This window comes from Camelina sativa, chromosome 10 (assembly GCF_030686135.1).
Source record: "Camelina sativa cultivar CO46 ecotype springtype chromosome 10, ASM3068613v1".
NCBI classification, from domain to species: domain Eukaryota; kingdom Viridiplantae; phylum Streptophyta; class Magnoliopsida; order Brassicales; family Brassicaceae; genus Camelina; species Camelina sativa.
In genome coordinates this window covers 3,471,659-3,494,622 of record NC_141889.1, presented here as the reverse complement: position 1 = coordinate 3,494,622, position 22,964 = coordinate 3,471,659, and the positions used below count along the sequence as shown (strand labels likewise).

At 37.8% G+C, this 22,964-nt stretch overlaps 5 protein-coding genes and 1 pseudogene across 16 annotated transcripts; 4 read left to right on the top strand and 2 right to left on the bottom strand.

The window, feature by feature from the left end:
• The first annotated feature begins 967 nt into the window (after window positions 1–967).
• LOC104716917 (photosynthetic NDH subunit of subcomplex B 3, chloroplastic) lies at window positions 968–2,552 on the top strand. 2 transcript variants are annotated; one of them, XM_010434390.3, is made up of 6 exons: window positions 968–1,268; window positions 1,356–1,469; window positions 1,640–1,693; window positions 1,893–1,955; window positions 2,228–2,290; window positions 2,416–2,552. In XM_010434390.3, the coding sequence occupies exons 1-6, from the start codon at window positions 1,110–1,112 to the stop codon at window positions 2,449–2,451; spliced, it is 489 nt and encodes a 162-aa protein (XP_010432692.1). In that variant the 5' UTR covers window positions 968–1,109; the 3' UTR covers window positions 2,452–2,552. The 2 variants fall into 2 exon arrangements, with proteins under 2 accessions (XP_010432692.1, XP_087325184.1); XM_087469058.1 differs by having other exon boundaries at window positions 1,022–1,279.
• A 317-nt stretch (window positions 2,553–2,869) lies between these two features.
• LOC104716916 (E3 ubiquitin-protein ligase At1g12760) lies at window positions 2,870–6,000 on the top strand. 2 transcript variants are annotated; one of them, XM_010434389.3, is made up of 5 exons: window positions 2,870–3,465; window positions 3,751–4,495; window positions 4,710–4,835; window positions 4,927–5,215; window positions 5,312–6,000. In XM_010434389.3, the coding sequence occupies exons 2-5, from the start codon at window positions 3,813–3,815 to the stop codon at window positions 5,594–5,596; spliced, it is 1,383 nt and encodes a 460-aa protein (XP_010432691.1). In that variant the 5' UTR covers window positions 2,870–3,465; window positions 3,751–3,812; the 3' UTR covers window positions 5,597–6,000. The 2 variants fall into 2 exon arrangements, with proteins under 2 accessions (XP_010432691.1, XP_087325183.1); XM_087469057.1 differs by having other exon boundaries at window positions 2,976–3,505.
• Window positions 6,001–6,116: 116 nt separating this feature from the next.
• On the bottom strand, window positions 6,117–8,219 carry LOC104716915 (mitochondrial acidic protein mam33). The gene is made up of 3 exons (XM_010434388.3): window positions 7,757–8,219; window positions 7,224–7,549; window positions 6,117–6,481 (listed from the first exon to the last, which is right to left on the bottom strand). The coding sequence occupies exons 1-3, from the start codon at window positions 7,928–7,930 to the stop codon at window positions 6,301–6,303; spliced, it is 681 nt and encodes a 226-aa protein (XP_010432690.1). The 5' UTR covers window positions 7,931–8,219; the 3' UTR covers window positions 6,117–6,300.
• Window positions 8,220–8,331: 112 nt separating this feature from the next.
• Window positions 8,332–10,730, bottom strand: LOC104716913 (uncharacterized; annotated as a pseudogene). Its single transcript, XR_015568434.1, has 3 exons — window positions 9,736–10,730; window positions 9,029–9,287; window positions 8,332–8,897 (listed from the first exon to the last, which is right to left on the bottom strand). The product of XR_015568434.1 is annotated as an uncharacterized LOC104716913 (transcript).
• A 1,299-nt stretch (window positions 10,731–12,029) lies between these two features.
• LOC104716912 (uncharacterized) lies at window positions 12,030–18,209 on the top strand. Of its 4 annotated transcripts, none has more exons than XR_015568429.1 (6): window positions 12,030–12,303; window positions 12,494–14,872; window positions 14,979–16,553; window positions 16,734–16,797; window positions 16,909–17,164; window positions 17,267–18,209. XR_015568429.1 is itself a non-coding variant. In XM_019231093.2 (5 exons), the coding sequence occupies exons 2-5, from the start codon at window positions 12,578–12,580 to the stop codon at window positions 17,794–17,796; spliced, it is 4,656 nt and encodes a 1,551-aa protein (XP_019086638.2). In that variant the 5' UTR covers window positions 12,030–12,303; window positions 12,494–12,577; the 3' UTR covers window positions 17,797–18,209. The 4 variants fall into 4 exon arrangements, 2 of the variants coding, with proteins under 2 accessions (XP_019086638.2, XP_010432687.2); XR_015568430.1 differs by having other exon boundaries at window positions 17,264–18,209; XM_019231093.2 differs by lacking the exon at window positions 16,734–16,797.
• Window positions 18,210–18,329: 120 nt separating this feature from the next.
• LOC104720011 (uncharacterized) lies at window positions 18,330–22,344 on the top strand. Of its 6 annotated transcripts, none has more exons than XR_015568432.1 (14): window positions 18,330–18,584; window positions 18,751–18,934; window positions 19,189–19,250; window positions 19,356–19,443; window positions 19,519–19,580; window positions 19,669–19,756; window positions 19,919–20,365; window positions 20,463–20,894; window positions 21,090–21,205; window positions 21,286–21,384; window positions 21,463–21,552; window positions 21,641–21,818; window positions 21,895–21,943; window positions 22,043–22,344. XR_015568432.1 is itself a non-coding variant. In XM_010437986.3 (14 exons), exons 2-14 carry the CDS (start codon window positions 18,836–18,838, stop codon window positions 22,170–22,172), a joined length of 1,950 nt encoding a protein of 649 aa, XP_010436288.1. In that variant the 5' UTR covers window positions 18,330–18,584; window positions 18,751–18,835; the 3' UTR covers window positions 22,173–22,344. The 6 variants fall into 6 exon arrangements, 3 of the variants coding, with proteins under 3 accessions (XP_010436288.1, XP_087325181.1, XP_087325182.1); XR_015568431.1 differs by having other exon boundaries at window positions 21,080–21,205; window positions 21,302–21,384; XM_010437986.3 differs by having other exon boundaries at window positions 21,080–21,205.
• Window positions 22,345–22,964: the final 620 nt, after the last annotated feature.

Genomic DNA, 22,964 nt, shown 5'->3' with positions numbered 1-22,964 from the left:
TTGAGATGTTTATTGAAGACATCAAATTATTAGTAGCTAGGTTTTAAAATAAACTAGTCTCCGGGGCTTTGATTGGGTTTGATAGAAGTATAATTGTCTTTTGTATGGGACTTGGGAACACGTGAGTGCTCTCTTATTCTTACACAAACCTTAATTAGAGATATATTTGGTCGTAGGGGAGGCTTAGGATTCTGGTCGACGCATGTGTGGTTTACTTATCATCAACAGATAGAAATTAAACAATTAATTACAATTAAAATACCAATGATTGCCTCTCTCTCACATAAGTTTTCTTCTGTAGTCATGTCTTTTTGTCTAACTTGTTGAACTAGGATGATGTATTGTACTTGCTCAACATATATAAGAATAGATTTGATAACTGTCAAATTTACCCGAGGAAAAAGTTAAAATATATATACTGGAGTGGAATCCACAGTTGGAAATTTAATAATTCTCTAAACGATGATAGCGAATGTTGATTAAGTGACAATAATATATAAGGTGGCGAACAAGCAAGTGAGCAAGTATATGATTGTCTTGCAAAATTTGGTCATCTCTTTTGTCTCTGACTGTTCTACTTTCTTGTTTCCCACTTATTAATTTTCTTGGTACATCTCTCAGACAGATATGAAAAATACAATACTATGGTAACAACTTAATAAATATTTGAGGACCCAAAAACAACAATGCATATGCTCATGAAGTCATGATTCATCAAAAAAACAAATAAAATGGAGTATAACTTTTTACGTACAAATATGCCCAACATTTTTTACCATATTTAATGTAGAGAGAACAATATATGTTTTTTTTTTTTTTTTTCTCCAATAGCAATATTTTTAAATGAGAAAATCTAAAATAATTCTAAAATTCGTAGATGTTTCCATATATAAAGAGAAAAGAAAAGCCAAAATACATATGATACATTAAATTTTAAAAAGAAAAGTACAGTGGGCCTTTAACGGGCTACTAACAAACAGATAGAAAGCCTAATAAAACATCTGGAAGATGAAGTCCACATAATTCGCGGTTTGCAGTACTTTATCTCTCTTCTCGAGGAGGACCAGTAAAACTCGTCGCCGGAGAACGGGAAGAATTAGCCGGGAGAAATGGCCTCACTAGGTTTCAACCTCGGCTTCTCACTCTCCAATTTACAAATTCAGCACCGTCGAAAAGTTCCCGGAAGTGGAAGCGCTCGCGTTGTCTCCTGTATCAGCTCTTCGTCTTCTTCTTCTCCGCCTCCTGAGATAGAGCTCGAGTTCTTCGCTGTAACTATTCGGTGCGATTTCTTCGTTGAGTTTTAATACAATTCGTTTCAAAACTCAAAAGCGATTTGTTTCCTTTTTGTATTGTAGCCGAAGCCTGGGAGCGACGGGTCGTATCCGGTGGATAAAGCGAAGGCTGTGAGTGGTGCGAAGCTTATGAGAAGCATTATGCAGGATAACAAAATCGAACTCTATGCTGCTTACGTGAGTTTTATGCGTTAGATATACATTGGGGTTTTGATTTGGTTTTTGAAATCGTTTCTGGAACAATTTGCTACACAAATCGAATAGTTAGTTCTTGATTTTCGTGATCTGTGTTTTATTAGGAGGGAATTTGTTAATGGTAATCTATGGAATATGTGATGATGATTTAGGGTAAAGTGATGAATTGTGGAGGTGGAGGAAGCTGTGGAACTTGTATTGTTGAGGCAAGTGACTTCATATCATATTTTCTTGATTATGATTATGAATTTGTGTTCTATGATTCTCTTAGCATTCATGGTCTAACATATCATATTTGTGTTCTATGATTCTCTTAGCATTCTGTTAGCATCAATGGTCTAGTACTCTGTTATGATGAACTATATACTCAAGCAAAAAAAACACATTTGGTCGTCTTGTGTGCAGATACTAGAGGGCAGAGACCTTCTGAACGAGAGAACAGATACAGAAAACCGGTATCTGAAAAAGGCTAGTTATTTTTCTGTAACTCCCTCTCTAGCTATATATATCAATGTTTGTTTCACTTTCTCATTTTAACATTAGAGTTTTGGATTGGGTATGTACACTCACAAGATGAATCATATATTGAGCATTGTTTCATGTTAAAATGTGATTATATTGTTTGTCTGATATGTTGACTAAGTAAGTATATTTCTCTAAACTCTTCTTAGATATGCAAATTCGGGTAAATAAGAACCTTGGCTGGTTTAAATAGTAAGGGATTTGTTACTATTGTGCAGAAGCCAGAATCTTGGAGACTCGCATGTCAAACAATAGTAGGGAACAAAGAAAACTCAGGGAAGGTACTCAGTTTCAAACACCGCCACTTGCTGAGTTTGCAGTGCCCATTTTTTGGATAAATCTTTATCATGTTTGGGATCGTAAAAGGTGTTTTTTTTTTCTCTTTCTGTATCGTCTTTGTTTTCAGGTTGTAGTGCAGCGTATTCCGCAGTGGAAGAAGTGAATCATTGTAAAGGTTAATTGTTCCATATTTATGTGTACATTAACAGACATCTCTGTATGCTTGTCTCATATGATTGAATGAAACATTCCGTTTCGTTTAAATATATTTACTCGAGTACTGGATTATGGTGGTGCCATGCTATATTGAATATTGATAGTGAAATATACGGATAAACAACTAACGAGTTGGCATGATGAATGAAATGTTCCAACACTTGTAGAACAAAAGGTTACTAGTGAAGCTGAGATCACAAGATTCGTTAGGGAAATGCGGTTCTGTGCTATCCTGTATATTTACCCTTTTTTTTTTCTTTTAATATCAGATTTTAGGGGTTAAAATGGATTTTGTTTCTAAAAAAAGTTGAAAACGTGTTTACTACTTTCTATAAAAAGTAAAAAAAATCAAATAACACGAATTCGAACATTGGTTTAGTAAATTCGAACCGTAACTTTGACAACTCTCGTAGGCATACGCGCCGCCCAAGAAAAACAGGGTAAAAAGGTTAAAAAGCAATTAATATCTTCACGTTCCTTTTTTTTTACCTTCTTTTTCCTTTCTTCTTGTTGAGAAAGGAAAAAAAAAAAAGAAGAAAGGAAGGAGACAAAGAAGCATCACTATCTGATTCTGAATCATCATCATTCTGTATATTTTTTTTATATTTGTTTTTTTTTTTTTTTGTGTGATTGCTGTATGGCTTCGAATTTTATATCCAGATAAAACCTTTTTGTTTTGTTTTAATCTGCTTGGTTGATCGGTGAACACAAAAAAAAAAAAAAAAAAAATCTAAAATAATGGCAAAATACATTTGAAGAAAAAAACTAACTACACGATCAAATTACACAACAAAGGAAGGATTTTTTCGATTGCTGAAAAAGTTGACTCTTCTTCTTCTTCTTTGATAAAAATTCGTTGTCTTGGTTTCTGGGTTACCTTCTTCTTCTTTGATAAAAAAGGCTCTCCAACTTTTACCTTACGACCAGCCAAGTAAACCCAAAAAATCAACCATTGAACGAGGTTTGTTCCCATTATATTTGCTTCCGATATTTAATTTCAGGTTCGAATTAGACCCCATGTATTACGATCTTGCTTTTTGGGTTTGCCCTAATTTTATGGAACAATCTTGGGGGGGGGGGGGTGTTTCTTTCCTCTAATTGATGATCGATCTCTGTGTGATTATAGTTGAATTGATCGATTCTGATGTTTATACTCCTCAAAACTGACATTAATTGATTGTTTTTTTAAGGTCATTTCGAGGGTTTAAGCTTTTTTTTCCTCAATTTGTTTCTTGTGGATTTGTAGGAGAGACTTCAGGGTTAGGTTTCCATGTTGAGGTGGTATGTGCAAAGTGGACAAAAACCTAGATGGGTGTTTCTCTTCTGAAACAACAACAACAACAACAACATCGTATTACAAATCAGTCTGATTCCTCCTTTTCTAGATTCATGGAACGATCATCAGATAATAGTTTTACCCGAAATGAGCACATCATCATTGAGATTCCAAGAAATGCCGTCATTGCGTCATCATCATCGTCCTCTTCTCATGATAGAATCTCTAACGTTTTGGAACCTTTACAACACGATGAAGAGAGACCTTCCACTATACCTCCCATGTCTGCTCCTCAGCCAGCTACAGTGTCTTCTTCTTCATCTGTGCGGTCTAATCCCAGAAGCATCCGTCGCAGAAGAAGTCCTTTGAACTCTGGCTTATGGATTTCTATTGAACTATTCCTCACTCTTGGTCAGATCATTGCAGCTATTGTTGTTTTGTCCTTGTCAAAACATGAGCATCCTCGTGCACCCTTGTTCGCTTGGATTGTGGGTTATGCCTGTGGATGCGTTGCAACACTCCCACTTTTGTACTGGAGATATTACCATTCTAATCAGGCCTCTGAACAGGATTCTGGACAGCATCGTCCTAATCTTAATGTTGCTGCTGGACCATTCGCCTTCTCGATCTCCAGGACATCTGAAGGAGATGGTCGACAGACCAATACCACGTCTTCCCGTGGTAGTAGATATCCTGGGTTCATAAGTGCTGCCAGGTAAATACACATGTTCTTAGATGATCTGTTTCAACTGGATTTCAACCTTAAGTTTTCTCAAAGCTTTTCTCTTTAAAACTGAGATTTTAGAGCTTCCTTTTGTCGGACATCGTTCTTTGTGTTGAGAATGTATGCAACCGAGTCGAGTCAGTCTGTCATATTAATGATTTGCTACTCAGAGTTACTGATTTGAGTCTTTGGTTTTGGCTTCCAGACTTAAGGTTATCGTGGAATACTTCAAAATGGCTCTGGATTGCTTCTTTGCTGTGTGGTTTGTGGTAGGTAATGTATGGATATTTGGAGGGCATTCGTCTGCTGCTGAGGCTCCTAACTTGTACAGGTGATATATTCTTTTAATTATGCCGAAATTACACCTTCAGGCTCAAATTGTCAAGACTTGACCCATATTTATGTTCTCTTGTATATTATAGGTTATGTTTAGTGTTTCTTACCTTTAGCTGTATTGGCTATGCCATGCCCTTCATCCTCTGCACAACAATATGTTGTTGCTTGCCATGCATAATCTCAATTCTCGGATATAGAGAAGATTTAACTCAACCTCGAGGTGCTACACCTGAGTCGATAAATGCATTGCCAACTCATAAGTTTAAGTTGAAGAAAAGCAGAAGTAGTGGCGATGACAATGGTTCAACCACTAGCGAAGGTGGAGTTGTGGCGGCTGGAACAGATAAGGAACGTGCGATTTCAGGAGAAGACGCAGTGAGTTTACTTAACACTTTGACTGTACACGCACACACACACACTGTGACATACACACATAAAATCAAGTCTCTGATCATAAACTTTTTTTTGCAGGTCTGTTGCATTTGCTTAGCGAAGTATGCGAATAACGAGGAGTTAAGAGAGCTTCCATGCTCACATTTCTTCCACAAAGAGTGCGTTGACAAATGGCTGAAGATCAATGCATCTTGCCCTCTCTGCAAAAGCGAAGTTGGGGAGAAGAACTCGGACTTGACAAGCCAAGGGATCTTAAGCTCGCTCTCTTCTGGAGAAAACGAAAACCATCAACAACAGCAACAGCAACAACAACAACGGAGTGAACTTAGAGTTGAGAATGGTTTGGCCAACAATGTTATCTAGATGTCTGAGAATGCTCTACGTTCGAGAAAACGGTACAAGAAAGCCGTTTGGCGTTGTTCCTACACAGTAGGGGTTGCTTCTCATTGCTAAGAAGGTGAAGAAAGAAACGGCGAGGTTCCCCTTCTGTAAATGCTTTTTGCCGTTGTGAATTGGAACCCTCTGAGTGTGTAGAAGAGTTCGGGAATCGGTGATTGAGTTTGAGCGTGTTCCAAATACTTGTTTTTATTTGTTCTCTGAATTTGTCACGAGTACCACCTCTATACGAGAGCCAGGGATCTTTCGAAACCTTGTGCAGCTAAATTGCCTTAATCATGGACTCTCGGCGAAAAAATGAAATAAACGCAATGTAAACTTTTATACAGGACCACAGAACTCTATGACTTCGACGATTTTAGTTTCTGATATACCACATCGACTTCGTTAGTTTCGTAAAATCAGCGTTAGAACTTAGAATCGATATTTTGCAATAAGAAGCATACAGATCATAACTATGCCTTTGGCAAAGACAGCTCTCACAGACTTATAAAGTGAACCTTTTCTTAAATAACATCATATCATGGATGAATATGTTCTTAAAATAGTTTGGAAGAAGCAAAAGTGATTCAGTTCCTGAAACATTTGAGCTGTATCATCTAAGCGCGGTGATGCTCTGCTAAAACATTTAACCGCAGAAACTTATCCAAGCACTGAAAAGTATTGTTCTTCTAGGAGTTTTCTGCAGATGGGTTTTCATGAACAAATGTGCCAACAGTTTTGAACCATCGCAGTAGGTTACGGTGATCCTTTACATAGAGCCATGCCTGAAGAAACGGGAAGAGACTCTCGTTCACACCTCGCTCCTCTAGGAAGCCATGAAATACATCTCTCATCTTCTCATCGAGCTCTCTGTCAAACAAATAGAAACACTTACTTGCCAATAGAGTAACTTTTCTATCAATTGTGAGTTACAAAATGCTGAATTGCATGCACAAGCTCTCATCTTTAAAACTGAGAAATGCAATGAAAAAGAATGCGAAGAACAAACCAAAGACTAATCCTTGATTTGGAGGTTTCATAATAGACACAAACCGATTGTGTGGCAATAGTTAGACTTCACTGCAAATATGTCACAGCAGTAACTGAAATATATAGAACACATCTACCACCACTCCATTCTAAATTTTGATTCCTCAATGTCTACCAGAAATTGACCAGTAAGATGGTACAATATAGGATTGTTGTTTCTTGAAATCAACCTTCAGAAAGTATGAGATTCTTTCAGAAATGACGATAAACTTAGTTGGCCTAATGTATACCACCTTCTTACTTCGACAGTTCTGAGTGTAGTGAGAGGAGACAGCTTAAAACAGAAATGAATCACCTATACTGGCTCTGACAATCTATAAGTTCTCAAACAAAAACATTATAATACGCCTATTCATCTTCAATTGGATTGGTTCTCCCAACTTTGAATAGACAAATTAAGGGCAGCATTAATCTCATTCTGCTACTAGTCACTTAGTCATCATACTAAAACCTCAAGCAAATAATGAAATCTAAAATACTGTGATTATAATGAACAAGGTTAAGAGAGAGAGAGAGAGAGAGAGAGAGAGAGAGAGAGAGAGAGAGAGAGAGAGAAGCTCACTCAAAAGAAGGGCCAGTGTATTGAGTAGGATCATCAGAAATCTCCAAAGACTCGAGTTTAGGCCTCATGGAAACGGAGTGAATACCCAAAGCGTCAGGGTAAAGACCGCAAAGGAAATGCAAAGAATCAGCCTGATTTGGCTTAGACACAGCCACATGGAGGAACAACTGGTTGATCCCATCGTCTTCTTCCTCATCACCTCCATGAGCCAACCGCATAACGAAAAGATTGATTTCTTCATTTCCAATAGATTTCTTCAGAACAGCTCCTCCAGTTCCTTCAAGCGATCCTTTCACAATCTCAAATGGCGAAGGAGGACTCACTTTCTGCAAAATCAATGAAATCCAGTTAACAGCATACATACATATGTATCTATCTATGAATTGTAAATCTCAATCCCACCAAAAAACCTAAGTGAACGAATCAGCAACTAGGGTTTAATTAAACCCTAAGTGAAAATATAACTAGTATCTAAGCCGAAACGTAGAGAGAAACACACAGAGAGAGAGAGAGAAGGGGAGGAAGGAACGAACCGGAGGAGGGGTCATCTTAGAAACTTCAAGGTAATGTTCCTTAAGGGAACGGAGAAGCATCGAATCCACAGCAGCTGAAACGTTTCCGCTCTTTCCACTTCCACCGGCTTTATTGGATAGAGCTCTCTGTAACTGATGCCGGACGGCGACATTTCCGATCACTCTTCTCCACATTTCTTCTACTTTCCCCGATGAGAGCAACTTTATTTTATTTTTGTCGAACAAACAAAACAACACCAAACCGCAAGTGAAAAAACTTAGTTAGGTTTTGCCCAAATACGACATTTACTCGAATGGAACCCAAAAAAAAAACCAAACCAGCTTATTTTATTTATTGGGATTTTGTCAATTTTAGAACCCATAGTTAAAGTAGCCAAAGTCATGAAATTTGGGTGTTTTAATCTTTATAGAGAGATTCATAGTTACTACTACACCACACTGTTCTTGTGTTAAATAGCATTGTGGAACTTCACCATTATCGGATTAGCAATCAAGACATGTCCCTCTAAAGCCTTAAGGATCTAATGAAAAACGGAAGAAAACAAAATTATCCGATAAGAACTGAACAAAAAGAATTCAAAAGAGAAAGCTTTTCATTTCATGTTTCACTGTGTGTGATACGATTAAAAAGATCCATCCAAGTCATAATTGATAATTCTCAAAATACGGGCCAACCACATTCCCCCATCAAAAGATTTGTTCAAGGCAAAGTCTCATATGAACAAAACCCGTCAAACACAATGTTCATATCAAAACGGTGGGTGGATTTTGATGATTTCTTCACCTCACCGGTTGCTGATTGTAGTTTTTCTTTTCTTTTTTCTTCGCGGCGGCCAACTTTGCCTTCCTCGCTGCTGCTTCCTTTGCAGCAGCTGTTGCACCACCATCCCCATCTTTGCTTGATTTCTTCTTCTTCATCGATGCTAACTTCTTTAACTGTTCTTTGACATCAATCGATGAAGAAGACTCCTCCTGCTCAGCAGACTCACTTGCAGCATCCGAGTTACTCTTCACTTCACTCTGAGATTCTTTGCCTCCTTCTGTTTCTCCTTCTTTTTCTTCTTCTCTGAGGCCTTCGATTCTCCAGTTGCATTCTCCTTCTTCTCTCCCTCATCATTGACTTCTTTCTTCCCTTGCTTTTCTGTTAGGTATTTGGGAGAAGAAACATCTATCAGTACTAGCTAACATGTTATTCCAAGCCAGTCATAAAAGTCAATGTAGAAAGATGTCCACAGTTAAATGTTACAAACGAATGAATACAGTAGAGAGTACCTTGAGAGTCTTCTTGACCATTCTCATCTTTGGGCGCAACTCCAAAATCTGCTAACAAAGCCTCGAGCTCAGCAAGTTCCTTCTTTTTCCTCTCTTTCTTGGAAAGTTGCCTCTCTGCCTCCTTAGGAGGTGCAGGAACTTCAGGAGCCTTTTTCACCTCAGCCTCTGCTTCTGGATGAACTTGTGTCTCAGTTCCTTGTTCTTCCTCCACATCACCATCATCTCCTTCATCAAGAATGTCTTCTTCGCTTTCACTTTCCTGCGAATCACATGTATCTCTATCAGAAACCAATGAACAGATCGGCATACAACCACGATTTACAGACAACTAAAAAGTTGCAAACATATATTGCTTAGAAAATTTTCTATAACAGCAGACAAAGTAACTTACTTCAGAGCAACACTCAATTTCCTTTTGGGACAATACAACAACCATGGAACACAAAGAAGTAATGATTTATGAATCGACAGGTACAAAGCATACGCGAGACATCAAGAGCAGAAAAAAGCCAAATCATTCAGTCTTTAAGTCCTCAATGAGAGTAGCACTGAAAGAATATGAAATCAAAAGAGGCTTATTGCAAGAGACCACTTGAACATTCACACAACAATGCAATCAATCTCCACGCCAAATGCACAATCACGATGATAAACCCAAAATCACTAATGAAAAAAAAAAAGCAAATGAAAGATTTTTAAACACTGACCTCAACGTGAACGTCTTTGGCATCGGAATGGGAGGCTTCAGAATTGCTCCACAGGGACTGAGGTGGAGCAGTGGTAGCGTAATAGTCGTCATCTTCATCATCGCTATCGATATCAGCCCAAGCTTTAGCTTTGAGAGGCGTAGGTGCCCAGAAGACCTGTGGCTCAGGCTCCTTTGGTGGATCTTGTCGAGACTTAGAGGAACCTTTGCTCGACTTACTCGACTTCTTCTTCTTCCTCGAAGTATCCAACGCAGCAAACAAGTTAGTGTTCTGAATCGGCATCGATCCTTCGTCTCTCCTGTTTCCACCACCAACCATCTTCTTCTTTTTTTTCTTTCCTCTTTCAACCCACTAGAGTCTTCTGATCAAACCCAGGATCAAAATTTCCCAAATTTCAGCTGAGAGTATTGATGAATCGAGTAAGTTAAAGGTGATGGAGGATGAGATAAGAAGAAGAAAAAAATGATGAATCGTCGCTAACTTCTACAAAAAGGATTGATCTTTTTACACAAATTCGTAGAAACGGGACCAACTAAATACTCTGATGGACGGCGATTTTGAAAGCGATGGAAGATAGATAGGGTTCCCCAAACCCAGAAACGACAAACAAAAAAAAAAGTATAATGATGATTACTTAAAAGAAACGTAATATAGGAAAATTGAAATCGAGAGACAACAATGAGAAGAAACAAGAGAATATTATTGGAAGCTTCGGGAAGCGATTGGTGGTATCGAATGCGAGGAGATAGAGAGATACTACTGTAATTAGGGTTTTCTTCAGGATGTGGTGTGTGTGTGTGTGTCAATGGTAAAAAGGTTAGAGCTACTACACGACACGCAGCTACCGCAATGAGATCTTCTCTATTAGGGATGTTTATCATCTCCTATGGATCAAACCGGAAGTTACATTATGATATTGTGAACCGATCTCAACTTTTTTTTTTTTTTTTTTTTTCTGATTTTTGAACTCAAGATCTGATTTTCCAATTAAATCCACTTTTTTTAACAACAAAATTTGAACATATATCTATATTGATAAAAAAATGAATATATATATTATCTTTTTTTTTTGATTTATGAACACAGATTTGATTTTCCAAGTCAAGTTTGTTTTTTTTAAATTACAAAACTAAAAATTTAAAGCTATTTTTCATTGTAAATATACCCGCCAAAATTAGTTTATGAATTTGTTCGCGGATTTATGATACAAAGACAAAATATTCAGATTAAAAAATTGAATAGATCTAAAGTTTATTTTGACTTGTGAACAAAATATTTGATTTTCTAAGTAAACAAAACAAAATTGTTCTTTTCACAAAAGTAAATAAGTAAAAGCTAAGTCTAAATTGCAATATAATATACCAGCAAAGATATTAGTTGATGAATTCGTTAAGGGATTTATGATACAAAATTTTATTTTTTGAACTTTTATTGTTATTCTTCTTTTACCTATATATTTTTGTTATGTTTTTATTATTTAATGTATTTATAACGGACTCTAAACATAATTTTATTTACCCAAACGGAACCACATTCCTAACTAGATATTATCAAAATGTAATTTCATTCTTATCAAGAATTAAAACTCTTTATTACTAATTATATTTTGCTATCATATATCTATAAAATATAAAGAATCCAAATAAAATAAAACCGATAAAACCACATAATAGGAAAAAAAACTATTTTTATACATTTTTATGTATTGAAATATGTATATATTTATTTATTTATATATTTTATATCTGTTAACAATTTATAAAGTTAACAGATAAATGAAGTTTAGTTTAAAAAAATTAACAAGAAAAGTTAGTAGATGAATGATAATATACAAAGTAAAAAAAAAAAAACTATTAAAATATGAAATTGTGTGGGATAATTAACTAGTAGTACACTAGTACTATACTGTATATGTTTTTAAATACTTAAATCATTCCCTAGTAGTAATAATAATCTATACTAATAATAGTTGTTAAGTTGAATGATGTCTCTAACAATCTGTTTGGCTAGGTGGACACAAGATTGTGGTAGGTTATACCACATCACACGTGAGAGAAATAAATAATCCTTCATCTTTGAATCTTGACCGTCCGAAAAAATATTTCGCAAGCCGAGGATCTGAAACGTCCATTTATATATATTTTCTGTTGCAGAGTTAAAAAGAAGGACAATATAGATAGTGCTTATCTCGAAAACAAATCTGAGCCGTGGAATTAGTAACGCGTCGAGATCAGACGGTACACGTCATCCGAATTTTATTTGGAATATGTTTTCTTTATAACTGAAAAAACCTTACTCTCGCGAAACCAGACGAAACCCTAGCTCTCCCGTTTCTCCCGGTTAATAATAAAAAAAAAAAAAAAAAAAAAGAGGAAGCACTTTTTTTTGCTTTTTTTTTTAATTTCCGCTGAATTGAACAAATTACTTTTGGGAATTTTCGATTGTTTGATTTAGGGATCCGATTCGCAGTCCGATTTACCGAAACCCTAATTTTGATTTTGTGATTGTGGGAGACTTATAAAAAAGGTCCTTAAGAGATACTCGATTTCGTCTGATAAAGTGATGCAGGTAGGCATGCAAATTTCTCTCCTTTTTTTGCTTGATTTCTGAAAAAATTGTGTGGATTTCAATGAAAAGTTTTGTTCTTTTTCTTTCCTGGAGTGTGATTTGATCTGTTGTTTGGTAACTTGTGTGTGTTTTTATTTATCATATTCTGGGTACTTTTTGTGATTCTGGGTTGGGTTTTTTGGTGTTACAGATCTGAACAATGTTTCTTTGCGTGTATGATGGAATTTGAGACCTGGTGGCTTTTGATTCTGGGTTTTGGTTCGAGGTGGCTTTCATGGAAAATAGACTAGGTAACTCTAATGGAGTGGGAATTTCGAAGAAATCCAGGTCCTTAGATCTTAAGACGCTCTATAAGTCTAGCATTTCCAAGGATTCAGTGAATAAGAGCTTTAAAAGGAAGAATAGGTCTGGGGATGATGCTGATCGGTTGAAGCAGGACAAGAAGAGTAGGAAAGTTGTTTCTTTAAGTAGCTTTAAGAAAGTTGATACCGGAAACGACAACATTCTGGACAAGGCGTGCAATGGCACCACCGTATTGCACAGTTTGGAGGACTCCAAGATGGGTTTGGACGAGAAATTGTGTGACTCTAGTGGGCTTCAAGGGATTTCTGTTGGTTTGGCTGGTAGTACGATTTATGTTCCTAGACGCAGGAGAGATTTTGTTGGGAGGAGTAGGTTTGAGAATGGCCTAGTACACAAGTCTGCAGGGGAATCTGATTGTCAGGAGGAGCTGGTTGATAATAATATCCCTAAGGAGATTGGTGAAGAATCTAGTGCTCAGCATCAACTCTCTAAAGTTGAAGAGAAAGACTCTGACAAAGAAATCAAAGAATCTAATCCAGCAGCTCAGTTGCAGTTGGAAAATGGGCATTCTAATCAGTCTCCAGTGAAAGATGACCAGTTGGTTGTTGTTAAACAAAGAAATAGTAATAGCAGAAAAAGGAAGTCCTCAACATCAAACAGACGCGTGGGAAAAGAGGCCAAGTCTTCTCCAGGTGATACTTCGGGCAGAATATCCAAGGTATCACCACGAGAAGACGATGAGGAGAATCTTGAAGCTAATGCAGCAAGAATGCTGTCTTCGCGGTTTGATCCAAACTGCACTCAGTTTCCTTCAAATTCTGTTACTCCTGGTCTACCATCTGCCAGTAGATTGCATCCATCAACTTCTGGTAAAACTTCAGTTAATCCTCGGTCTGAGTTGCTTAGTTCCAAATGTGTCTCAGATGACACTGATGATAGAATGTTGCGACCAAGGAGAAAGCATGATGAAAAGGGTAAAGTTCGGAAAAGGCGCCACTTTTATGAAGTATTGTTTTCAGATGTGGATTCAAACTGGTTGTTAAACAAAAAGATAAAAGTTTTCTGGCCTTTAGATGAGAGTTGGTATCATGGGTTTGTGGATGGTTTTGATGGTGACAAGAACCTGCATCATGTTAAATATGATGATCGTGATGAGGAGTGGATTAACTTACAAGGTGAAAGATTCAAAATTCTGTTGTTCCCTACTGAAGTTCCTGGAAAAAATCAACAGAAAAGGCGTGGTTCAGGGTCCAAGTCTACTGTGAAAATAAAAGGGAATGATACATCCAGCAAAGATGAGGAGAAGCAGAAAGGGAATCTAGAAGATGATAGTTGCATGGAATCAGAACCAATCATCACATGGTTAACTCGATCTAGGCATCGGGACAAATCGTCCACTCCTAAGGCTGTACAAAAACCGAAAAAATCGGAAGTAATGACAGCTAAGGAAACTGTGAAAATGGATGGGGATGCTGTTAGAGACGCTGCAGGACACACAGATAGATCTACTAGTTCTCCTGCATCATGTGAATCACCTGGACCAAGTAGGAACGAGTTGGAAAGCTCTGGTTTTCGTAATGGTAGCATATTTCCTATTGTCTACTGTAGGAGACGACTTCATACAGCAAAAAAAGGAATCTACAAGGTGTCAGCTGAGAATAATGTTGAGGTTTTGAAGCACCTTCATGTATTAAGAATTCCGGATCCTGATATTGAGTTTATGCCTATTGAAGATTCGGGGGATCTGGAGCTTTATTGTCCATGGAATGACACAGAGCAATTTGAGTTGTCCCTCAGCCAACAGGTTGTGTCCTTGATGAAGTACTCTCTTATGACGGATGTTGACTGGCTTTCACGTGTTGCTCTTTTGCTTCGTCATGGTACACTTGTGACTTTGTGGCCAAGGGTTTGTTTGGAAATGATATTCCTAAATAACAAAGATGGTTTACAATATCTTATTTTCGAAGGATGCTTAATGGAAGTTGTTCAATTGATTTTCCGTATCTTGATGGTAGTAGATCATTCTAATAAGCAAGGAGCACAAGCAACGGATGCTGATTTGCAGTTTCCAGTTTTCTCAATTGGTCTGCAAGTTTCTTGCATCCCTGGTTTCCAAAGGCAACTTGCTTTTCTATTCTACAGTTTCCATGAAGTGAAACATTCGAAGTGGTCATACTTGGAACAGAATGTCAGGAGGCATGCTTTGCTGGTTAAGCAAGTACCAATTTCAGAGTGTACACATGATAACGTGAAGGTCCTGCAGAAGGTAAAATGAATCTTTAATGCATGATTCTGGTACATTGCTTCGTTGGTTTTTAGTTTATTTCTGTAATCTCATACCAACTCGTTTTTACATGTCTTGAACATATCAGGTCATGCGGAAGAGATCTAGGTTTGGAATCAGCTCAGGCCTTGTTTCTAGAGAATCGTCATCTGCTAAAGCCTGCCCCGCAGCTGTTTGCTACAAGAAGCAAAATACGTCTCCATTTGAACTTCCTTTTACTGCTCGGCCACCTACACTCTTACTCAGTTTACACCTGAACATGATTAGAGAGCTGGGTCATGATTCAGCAGACTTCCTGGGATCAGAATGTGATTTGGTAACAAATGGAGGTAGTGATATGGCAGATTGTACAAATAAACATTCTGAACCCTCTCTCAAGAGTAAAGGCCAAAATGGTGAACCAATTATCACTTCGTCCAGAGGGAAACAAGCGCAAGAGTCAAAAGACATTCATACTCCATCTCAGATGCAGTCGCTGGGGTCTGATTCTGAAAACTGGATGTCATTTAGTTCTTCTGTTGGCAGACATAAGCATGAAACCAGGTCTAACGTTCCGGTGAATGGGATTAGTATTCAAGTTCCCATATCTGTTCACTGTGAAGATGGTATTCCGCAGTCAAGTAACTTGGCCTTGAATATACAAGGTAGCATCTCAAGCCCCAAGGCCACTGCCCCAAGAAGTATGTGGCACCGAAGCAAAAGTTCTCTAAATGGCCATCTCTCACATGGTTGGTCGGATTCGAAGGAAGACTTTCTGCACACGAATTTGGCAAATGGACCTAAGAAACGACGTACCCAAGTGTCTTATTCATTGCCTTCGGGGGGTTCTGATTCTAAAAACAAAGGCTCCCTGCACAAGGGGCTACCGAACAAAAGAATTAGAAGGTCTGCTACTGATGTTTCCAGAAGTATTCAGAAAGATTTGGAGTCTAGTTTCTGTGATGCCAATGTGTTAGTCACTCTTGGTGACAGAGGCTGGAGAGAATATGGAGCTCAGATTGTCCTGGAACCTTTTGATAATAATGAATGGAGACTTGCGGTGAAAATGTCAGGGACAACGAAATACTCACACAGGGCACATCAGTTTCTGCAACCTGGGTCGGTAAATAGGTTTACACATGCTATGATGTGGAAAGGTGGAAAAGATTGGATCTTGGAGTTCCCTGATAGGGGCCAGTGGTCTCTTTTTAAAGAGATGCATGAAGAGTGCTACAGTAGAAACAGTCGGGCTGCTTTAGTTAGAAATATTCCTATTCCTGGCATCCGCATGATAGAAAAGGAACATTTTGATGGAGCAGAGACTGAATTTATTCGCAGTTCTTCTAAATATTATCGGCAGACTGAAACTGATGTTGAGATGGCATTGAATCCTTCACGTGTTTTGTATGACATGGACAGCGATGATGAGCAGTGCCTTTTGAGAATTCGTGAGTGTTCGGAAGCTGAGAATAGTGGCTCTTGTGAGATCACTGAGGACATGTTTGAGAAGGCTATGGACATGTTTGAGAAGGCTTCATATGTAAAGCAGCGTGATCACTTTACATTAGTGGAAATTCAAGAATTGATGGCTGGAGTTGGATCCTTGGAAGCAATGCAAACATTATATGAGCTTTGGAGACTAAAGAGGCAGAGGAAGGGAATGCCATTAATCAGGCATCTTCAGGTATAATCTCTGATGCTTTCCCATCTTTTATCTATTTATTTTATTGTCCTTTTCTTTCATGTTTGACTTGGGATTTAAAAATCTCCATGGCTAGCTCTACATAGAACTTTTTGTGCTTGGGGTCACATGCAGAATTGTGGAGAGTATGGCTATGTTTTTATTACTTAGTGTGCTTTTCAGGATATTTTATGACTCATTGGGTGTGGCAAAATGGAAGTCTACTAGGGGAAAAACTGTGTCTTAGGTAGTTTGATTTCCAGTTTGTTTCGCGTGAAGAATTCTGGAAGTCCAAAATCGTAGTTACTCTGCTGCAATATTTTAATTGTGTCTAACAGAAACACTTGTTTTAATTCAGCCACCTCTGTGGGAAAAATACCAACGAGAGCTCAAAGACTGGGAGTTGGTTATGAGCAAAGCAAACACACCAAATACCTGTGGGTTACAGAAGAAACAGTCACTTATTGAGAAGCCAGCGATGTTTGCTTTCTGTTTTAAGCCTCGAGGCTTGGAAGTCAAACACAGGGGAACGAAACACAGGTCACAGAAGAAACTCTCGGTTTATGCTCAACATAGTTCTGCTTTGGGAGATTATGATGTTTATAATTCGTCAGGTAACTCAGTTATACCTGCTTGATTTTCTATAAATCCTCTATCGACTCTGATATTTATATATGAAGTTTGTCTTTAATCAAACTTATCCATTTCTTTAGCAGGAAGAAGATCTATTGGTTTTGCATCTGGAGATGGGAGGTTTTTATATTCAAATCAAAGCTCTGAGCACGTGAATGAATATCCTATGCATCCTGTATATCCGGGAACATATTCCCCCCGTGAACTAGGCATGGGATATTTCTCGAGCGGTAGAAATGGATATCATAGGAATCACCAAAACAAGTTGCAAAGAATCAATGGGAAGAGGAACACTAGTGAACGATGGGATGCAGGCTATTCTGAATGGCCCAGTTCCAATCATCTCTGTTACTCCAACGGATCTCAGCGTCTTGATCTGGAAGAATTACAGAATAGTACAGACATTGATGAGTACAAACTGCGAGATGCTGCTGGTGCTGCAAGGCGTGCATGCGCTTTGGCAAAGCTCAAGCGAGAAAGAGCGGAGAATTTGCGGTACAAAGCAGATCTAGCGATCCAGAAAGCTGCAGCTGCTCTCATGTGTGCAGAGGCAGTTAAAGCTTCTTCTGTGGACCTAAGCAACAATGTGTTAGAAAGCTCAAGCGAAGGATGAGTCGATAGATACCACTTCTGTTAGTGAGTGTGGGTTTTGTCACCTCTTGAGTAAAAGAAGAGAGAGAGGGATTCGACATGTCCTGTTCGTCATTCGTCACACGAGCTGGTCTTAACACAAGTTAAAAATGACCCAGATGAGCTCTACTGTACAGAAATTGCCTCCCTCCGCTTTAAGTAAGCTATATTTTGATGCAGCAATAACACCGAACTGGACTCTGAAACTTGATCTCATGTACCCATCCGGCTGGGAACGTTCTTAGTAGTTAAGAAGAGACAAAAATGAGGAGATGGTTAAAAAAAAAAGAAAGAGGAGATTTGTAAGTAATTTGGTTTATTAGCTTCTTTTGGTAGAGAGATTTAGTTTGAGCAAAATGATTCTTCTGCTGCAAGTATTTTGCGGTTCTCTTCTCATCGGTCTCTCTTTCTCTGCCTTATATTACTTTCTTACTTAAGATCAATATGTTTGGAAAAATATGGAAATGACGCCAAATTGCAATACTTGCCATCCATTATAATCGTATAGTTTACAAGAAAATAGCTTACATTACAAGTTCCATTTGTCAATAAGCTAACTAAATGAGAGAGAGAGAGGTGAGATAAATTTCAACGGCGGGCATCTATGAGGCAGCAGTTTTGTCGGAGAATGTCTCATTCCTTTGCTGGCTTCAGCCATCTATTTTTGTCATCTCTCTGGTCTGGACAAGCCCTGAGAGAGCTTCTTTCTCTTCTTTCTACCTCCATTCTCTTTTTTTCGGCTGCTTCCTCCTCTTATAATCTTTTTGCAAGGTTTTTCTCTTCTCTCTTTGTAATTTTTTTTAACGAGGTTTTCAGCATTTTAGAGCACAAGGGCTTCAAGCTTGAAATATTTTCCCATGTTTCTCTCGCCTTTTTACATGACTTATTAGAATAACCTCAATGCTTTTGGCTTAAGATAGTGCTTTAGTTTTCTCAGGTAATGATGGCGTTGCTCTTTGATAGGATTTCTCTCATTTGAGATATTGATTTTTTTTCTTGATGAGAGAGGCATTTCTCCAAGAATGGGGAGCAGAATTAAGGAAGACGAGCGAATCGAAAAGGCTATCCGGAGTCTATTGAAGCTTCCCGAGAACCGGAGGTGCATCAATTGCAATAGTCTGGTACAATATATTTCTTAGCTGAATTGTATTAACTTGTTGGGCAATGATCATTTTCAAGCAGTCTTTTTGAAATAGCTCATATCAGTTAGCTATAAATTTGGTTGATATTTTCTTTAATCTCCTAATCAATGATCATCTTTAAGAGTGAGATTGAACAAAATATATAACATGCTTATCAAAATTAAAGGTTATATATTTCCTCTATAAGGCTCATTGTAGTTCTGTTCTTTATTTTAACGTCTGAAATCTTGCAGGGTCCACAATATGTCTGCTCAACTTTTTGGACTTTTGTCTGCATAAATTGCAGTGGAATCCAGTAAGTCTTTTGCTCTTGATTTCTCTATCAGTCCAACAGGAAAAGCTTGGAAGCTTGAAAGTGTTGTTCCAAATTTTTTTTGTTTTTTTTTGTGTGTGTTTCCAGTCGAGAATTTACACATCGTGTGAAATCTGTATCGATGGCCAAGTTCACAGTAGAAGAAGTTGGTGCACTTCGTGCAGGAGGAAACGAGGTTTGATATTTTAACTCCTCATTTGTTTTAATCACTTATCGCTGTGTTATATAACCCTTTGCTTGTTCATTGCAGCGAGCCAGACAAGTTTATTTTAAAGAATGGGATACTCACCGTGATGGTTACCCCGATAGCAGGTTCGTGGACATTTATTAATCTCAGCTGAGTTAACTCTAAGAGTAGCAAAACTAAAATTTAACCTCAACTTTCTTGCTTCTTGTTCAGTAATATTTTCAAGCTCCGAGATTTCATCAAGAATGTCTATGTGGACAAACGGTACAGTAGTGAGAGCAATGACTCAGGGCAGAGATCGGTAAACTGCTTTTTAATATTACGTTTACTTCATTACGTTTACCTTTTTAATATATGCCAACTCATTTTGGGACAATATTCTATGTTACAATGTTGCGGATGTACCTCTTTACACATTTTTTCAGTTTTTCTTTTCTTGCTAATCTTTGGTGTATCCTCTCAGGCTGTCATAGAAGATTACAGGGGAAGTAAGATGGCCAGTGCAAATTCTCTTGGATCTAGAAGTCTACAATCTCTGGATAAATATGAAACTGAAAGATCTAGTGCTGTTGGGAGGAGTGGAAGTGAATCTCTCAAGTTTTATTTTGATGACAAGAACCATAATCAACAACATGTTACACATAATCCAAGGTCCAGAGGTTTACCAAAGAGTCCTATCCGTTTTGAGATTGTTGATGATAGGTTTAGAGATGATGGAAGTGTTAAGAGATATGATGCACGTAAGGACTCCAGAGGAAGCTCCAAATCTCTTGACCTCTTCAATAACAAAGACATGCCAAGGTTTCCCATTGTACGCCATACCAGCGAACTCTTAGGCGACAATGCTCCTCAGCTGCGGGTAGGCAATTTTGCAAAAGTTGAAAGAAAGAAGGATCCAGGGAATAATAAGGTAATTTACTAATATGTCTCTTTGTCTGGTTCTGTATTGTGTTGTGTGTGTATACATATTGTCTACAGTTAATGTGTGAACAAGTAGCATTTTGCAGATGCCAGGATCATCTGAGAAATTGAAGAGTCCTAGAAATTTAATCGATGATGTACCAGTTGCAGAACCATCTGCTGATGAAAGCATTAGTAAGCGTTCAAGTGAGATTCCAGCATCCACTGAAAAGCCAGCTCCTAATTCTTTGGAGGCTTTGTTGTTTGGACTCTCTATTCCTTCTGTTGTCCCTGGAACAAACAACTGTGAACAATGGAGTAGTAGTGATATTTCCTCTACTGTTTCTGTAGACAATTATCCTGCAGGGAACCTTGAGACACAGACAACGCCAAGAACACCAGACAGTGACACCTCTTTTGTCGCATCACCTACAATTGCGCATGCTCATGCTGGTTCTTCGGCTCCAGTGTTACCTGTTGCTGCTGATAACTTAATTACACAAGAGACGGTTACACCATGTGTAGCTACAAATAACCAGGTTGGTATCTGCAGTAGTTTTCAAAAGTTTTCTTGACTTCAGGAGTTTAAGATGCATTGGTTGAATGAAGCCAACCCGGATCATAAACAGAGTTTTGAAAAGAATCAATTGTTTCCATAAAACTTGTTTTTTCTTTCCCACGTCCTAACGCTTTGCAAACACATGTTGGATTTATATCACCTAAGGAACAACCAGATACCTCTACGGAACAATCGACAGTACTGGCTATCAGAAATTATGCTCATGAAGTTGGATCTGAGCAACATCATCAAAATAAGACACACTCTAGCGTAAGAAAAGCGCTTCCTGAGGTAACAAAACCTTTCTTTTATTAGAGAAATTTGGACACACCGCTGGGAATCTCCAATCATAAGAATCTAACCATTGGCAGGACCTTTTCACTGGAGGCTTCTCATTTGCCCCCCAGCAGCAAGTTCATGGTCAACATCATGGCATGGGATATGGCATGCAATATTATCAATATCCTATGGTATAGTTTTCATAGGCACAATAGTTTGGTCTGATAGTTACAGCATCTGGTTTTATGCTGATATCCTTTTCTTGGCAGGCTGTGGGCGCCTTAACATATACAGCAAAACCAGCAAATCCCTTTGATCTTAGCTATGATGATGATACAGCTCCAAACCAAACACCACAAGTATGGAAATCTAGAGTTAAAATTTTGTTACTATATTTGATGAAAATGTAAATTCTCAGTTCCTTTATCTTTAATCTATCTTTTGCAGTTTCCTTCTATGGCATATGTGCAAGGAGGAGGCTTACCTCACGTGTCAGCTCCAATACGGTATTCAGATACTTCAAGTCCAGCTGCAGATTCCGTTGGACTGATGACCTCGCAGTCACCTTTTCATACAACCGCTATATCCCCAAACTCTCCAGCTCTTGCATCCAATTATTCCCCTGGTAAGATGAAATTTCTGTAATATGACAGTTTTTATTGGTTGGACTCAGTTCTAAGAGTTTGGTCTTGGTAAAATAGGTGCACTAATGGGGCAGCAGTCACATTTGAACATGTCCCCATCTTTCAGGTACATTACTCAGACAGACTCTGACTCTTTTTAGTGTCCTTTTGAATGGATTCTATGGTTATTGAAACTAAAAAACTGATTTTGGTATGCAATGCAAAGGCAAGAGATTAATGGCCTCGGTACTGAAGGAAACGCGTTCAACCCGGCACATACATTTTATCAGACAAACAATGGATATCCTTGCGTAAACCCAAATGCTTATATTTCCAAAGGAAATCCCTTTGAATGAGATATATAACCTATACAAATTTGACTACTAAGCATGATGAAACAGAGGTTTCTATCATCTAGCTATTGCTTATTGTTCGAATGTGTACATTGATGTGGAAAGATATTTACTTGTAACCAAAAAGATTATAAATCTATGTAATTTATTTAAATGGCCATGGACAATCTTAATAGTGTGTGTGCGTGCATGTGTAATAGCTAGATTGGCAAAGCGTTTTTGCAAGCGTTATGTGTCAAACGCCCATGCTCAACGCCAATCAAAAATAATTTTATCCCTTTCACACGTATTAAAAAAAATGATAACTGCTATAAAAAGTAAAGTGTTATGACGCTGGATTTGAGAGAGTTTGGGGTATTATTTTTAAATAATTATCACTTAAAATATATTAATTTTGAAACAAAAATATTCTGGTAAAAAAATATTTGACTTGAGTCCAAATAATCAACAATATACTCGAATATGCTTTCAATATTCCTTTATGGAGCATATATGGAGAGCTCGTAGATGATTTTTTTTTTTTTGCTTTCGTTATTTGTTTCTGAACAAGATGTTTTTTATAATTTTGTTTTTTAATAAAATTAGTCATAAATAAATTTGTTTCAAGCATTTTTATTTATTAAAAAAAAAATAAGGTCTTCTTCCCCGTCCCCGCTCACAGCTCCCTGCTCCCCGCCCCTGCTTCAGCTGCTTACCGTTGTTGCTCCCCTCTCCGCTTTGCCAATCTAGAGTTAAGTTGTAAACGAAAAAAGAAAAAGAAAACAAATATTCAACAAAATTTATAATAAAAAAAAT

Bases quoted from the DNA above. Each gene is read 5' to 3' on its own strand.
- LOC104716917 (XM_010434390.3), top strand. From the start codon at position 1,110: ATGGCCTCACTAGGTTTCAACCTCGGCTTCTCACTCTCCAATTTACAA. The intron at 1,269-1,355 runs GTAACTATTCGG...TTTGTATTGTAG, and splicing joins TAGAGCTCGAGTTCTTCGCT to CCGAAGCCTGGGAGCGACGG. The intron at 1,470-1,639 runs GTGAGTTTTATG...ATGATGATTTAG, and splicing joins TCGAACTCTATGCTGCTTAC to GGTAAAGTGATGAATTGTGG.
- LOC104716916 (XM_010434389.3), top strand. From the start codon at position 3,813: ATGGGTGTTTCTCTTCTGAAACAACAACAACAACAACAACATCGTATT. The intron at 4,496-4,709 runs GTAAATACACAT...TTTGGCTTCCAG, and splicing joins GGGTTCATAAGTGCTGCCAG to ACTTAAGGTTATCGTGGAAT. The intron at 4,836-4,926 runs GTGATATATTCT...TGTATATTATAG, and splicing joins GAGGCTCCTAACTTGTACAG to GTTATGTTTAGTGTTTCTTA.
- LOC104716915 (XM_010434388.3), bottom strand. From the start codon at position 7,930: ATGTGGAGAAGAGTGATCGGAAATGTCGCCGTCCGGCATCAGTTACAG. The intron at 7,550-7,756 runs GTTCGTTCCTTC...TTGATTTTGCAG, and splicing joins CTAAGATGACCCCTCCTCCG to AAAGTGAGTCCTCCTTCGCC. The intron at 6,482-7,223 runs GTGAGCTTCTCT...TTTGTTTGACAG, and splicing joins TACACTGGCCCTTCTTTTGA to AGAGCTCGATGAGAAGATGA.
- LOC104716912 (XM_010434385.3), top strand. From the start codon at position 12,578: ATGGAAAATAGACTAGGTAACTCTAATGGAGTGGGAATTTCGAAGAAA. The intron at 14,873-14,978 runs GTAAAATGAATC...TGAACATATCAG, and splicing joins ACGTGAAGGTCCTGCAGAAG to GTCATGCGGAAGAGATCTAG. The intron at 16,554-16,908 runs GTATAATCTCTG...GTTTTAATTCAG, and splicing joins CATTAATCAGGCATCTTCAG to CCACCTCTGTGGGAAAAATA.
- LOC104720011 (XM_010437986.3), top strand. From the start codon at position 18,836: ATGGGGAGCAGAATTAAGGAAGACGAGCGAATCGAAAAGGCTATCCGG. The intron at 19,444-19,518 runs GTTTGATATTTT...TGTTCATTGCAG, and splicing joins TTCGTGCAGGAGGAAACGAG to CGAGCCAGACAAGTTTATTT. The intron at 19,581-19,668 runs GTTCGTGGACAT...CTTCTTGTTCAG, and splicing joins GATGGTTACCCCGATAGCAG to TAATATTTTCAAGCTCCGAG.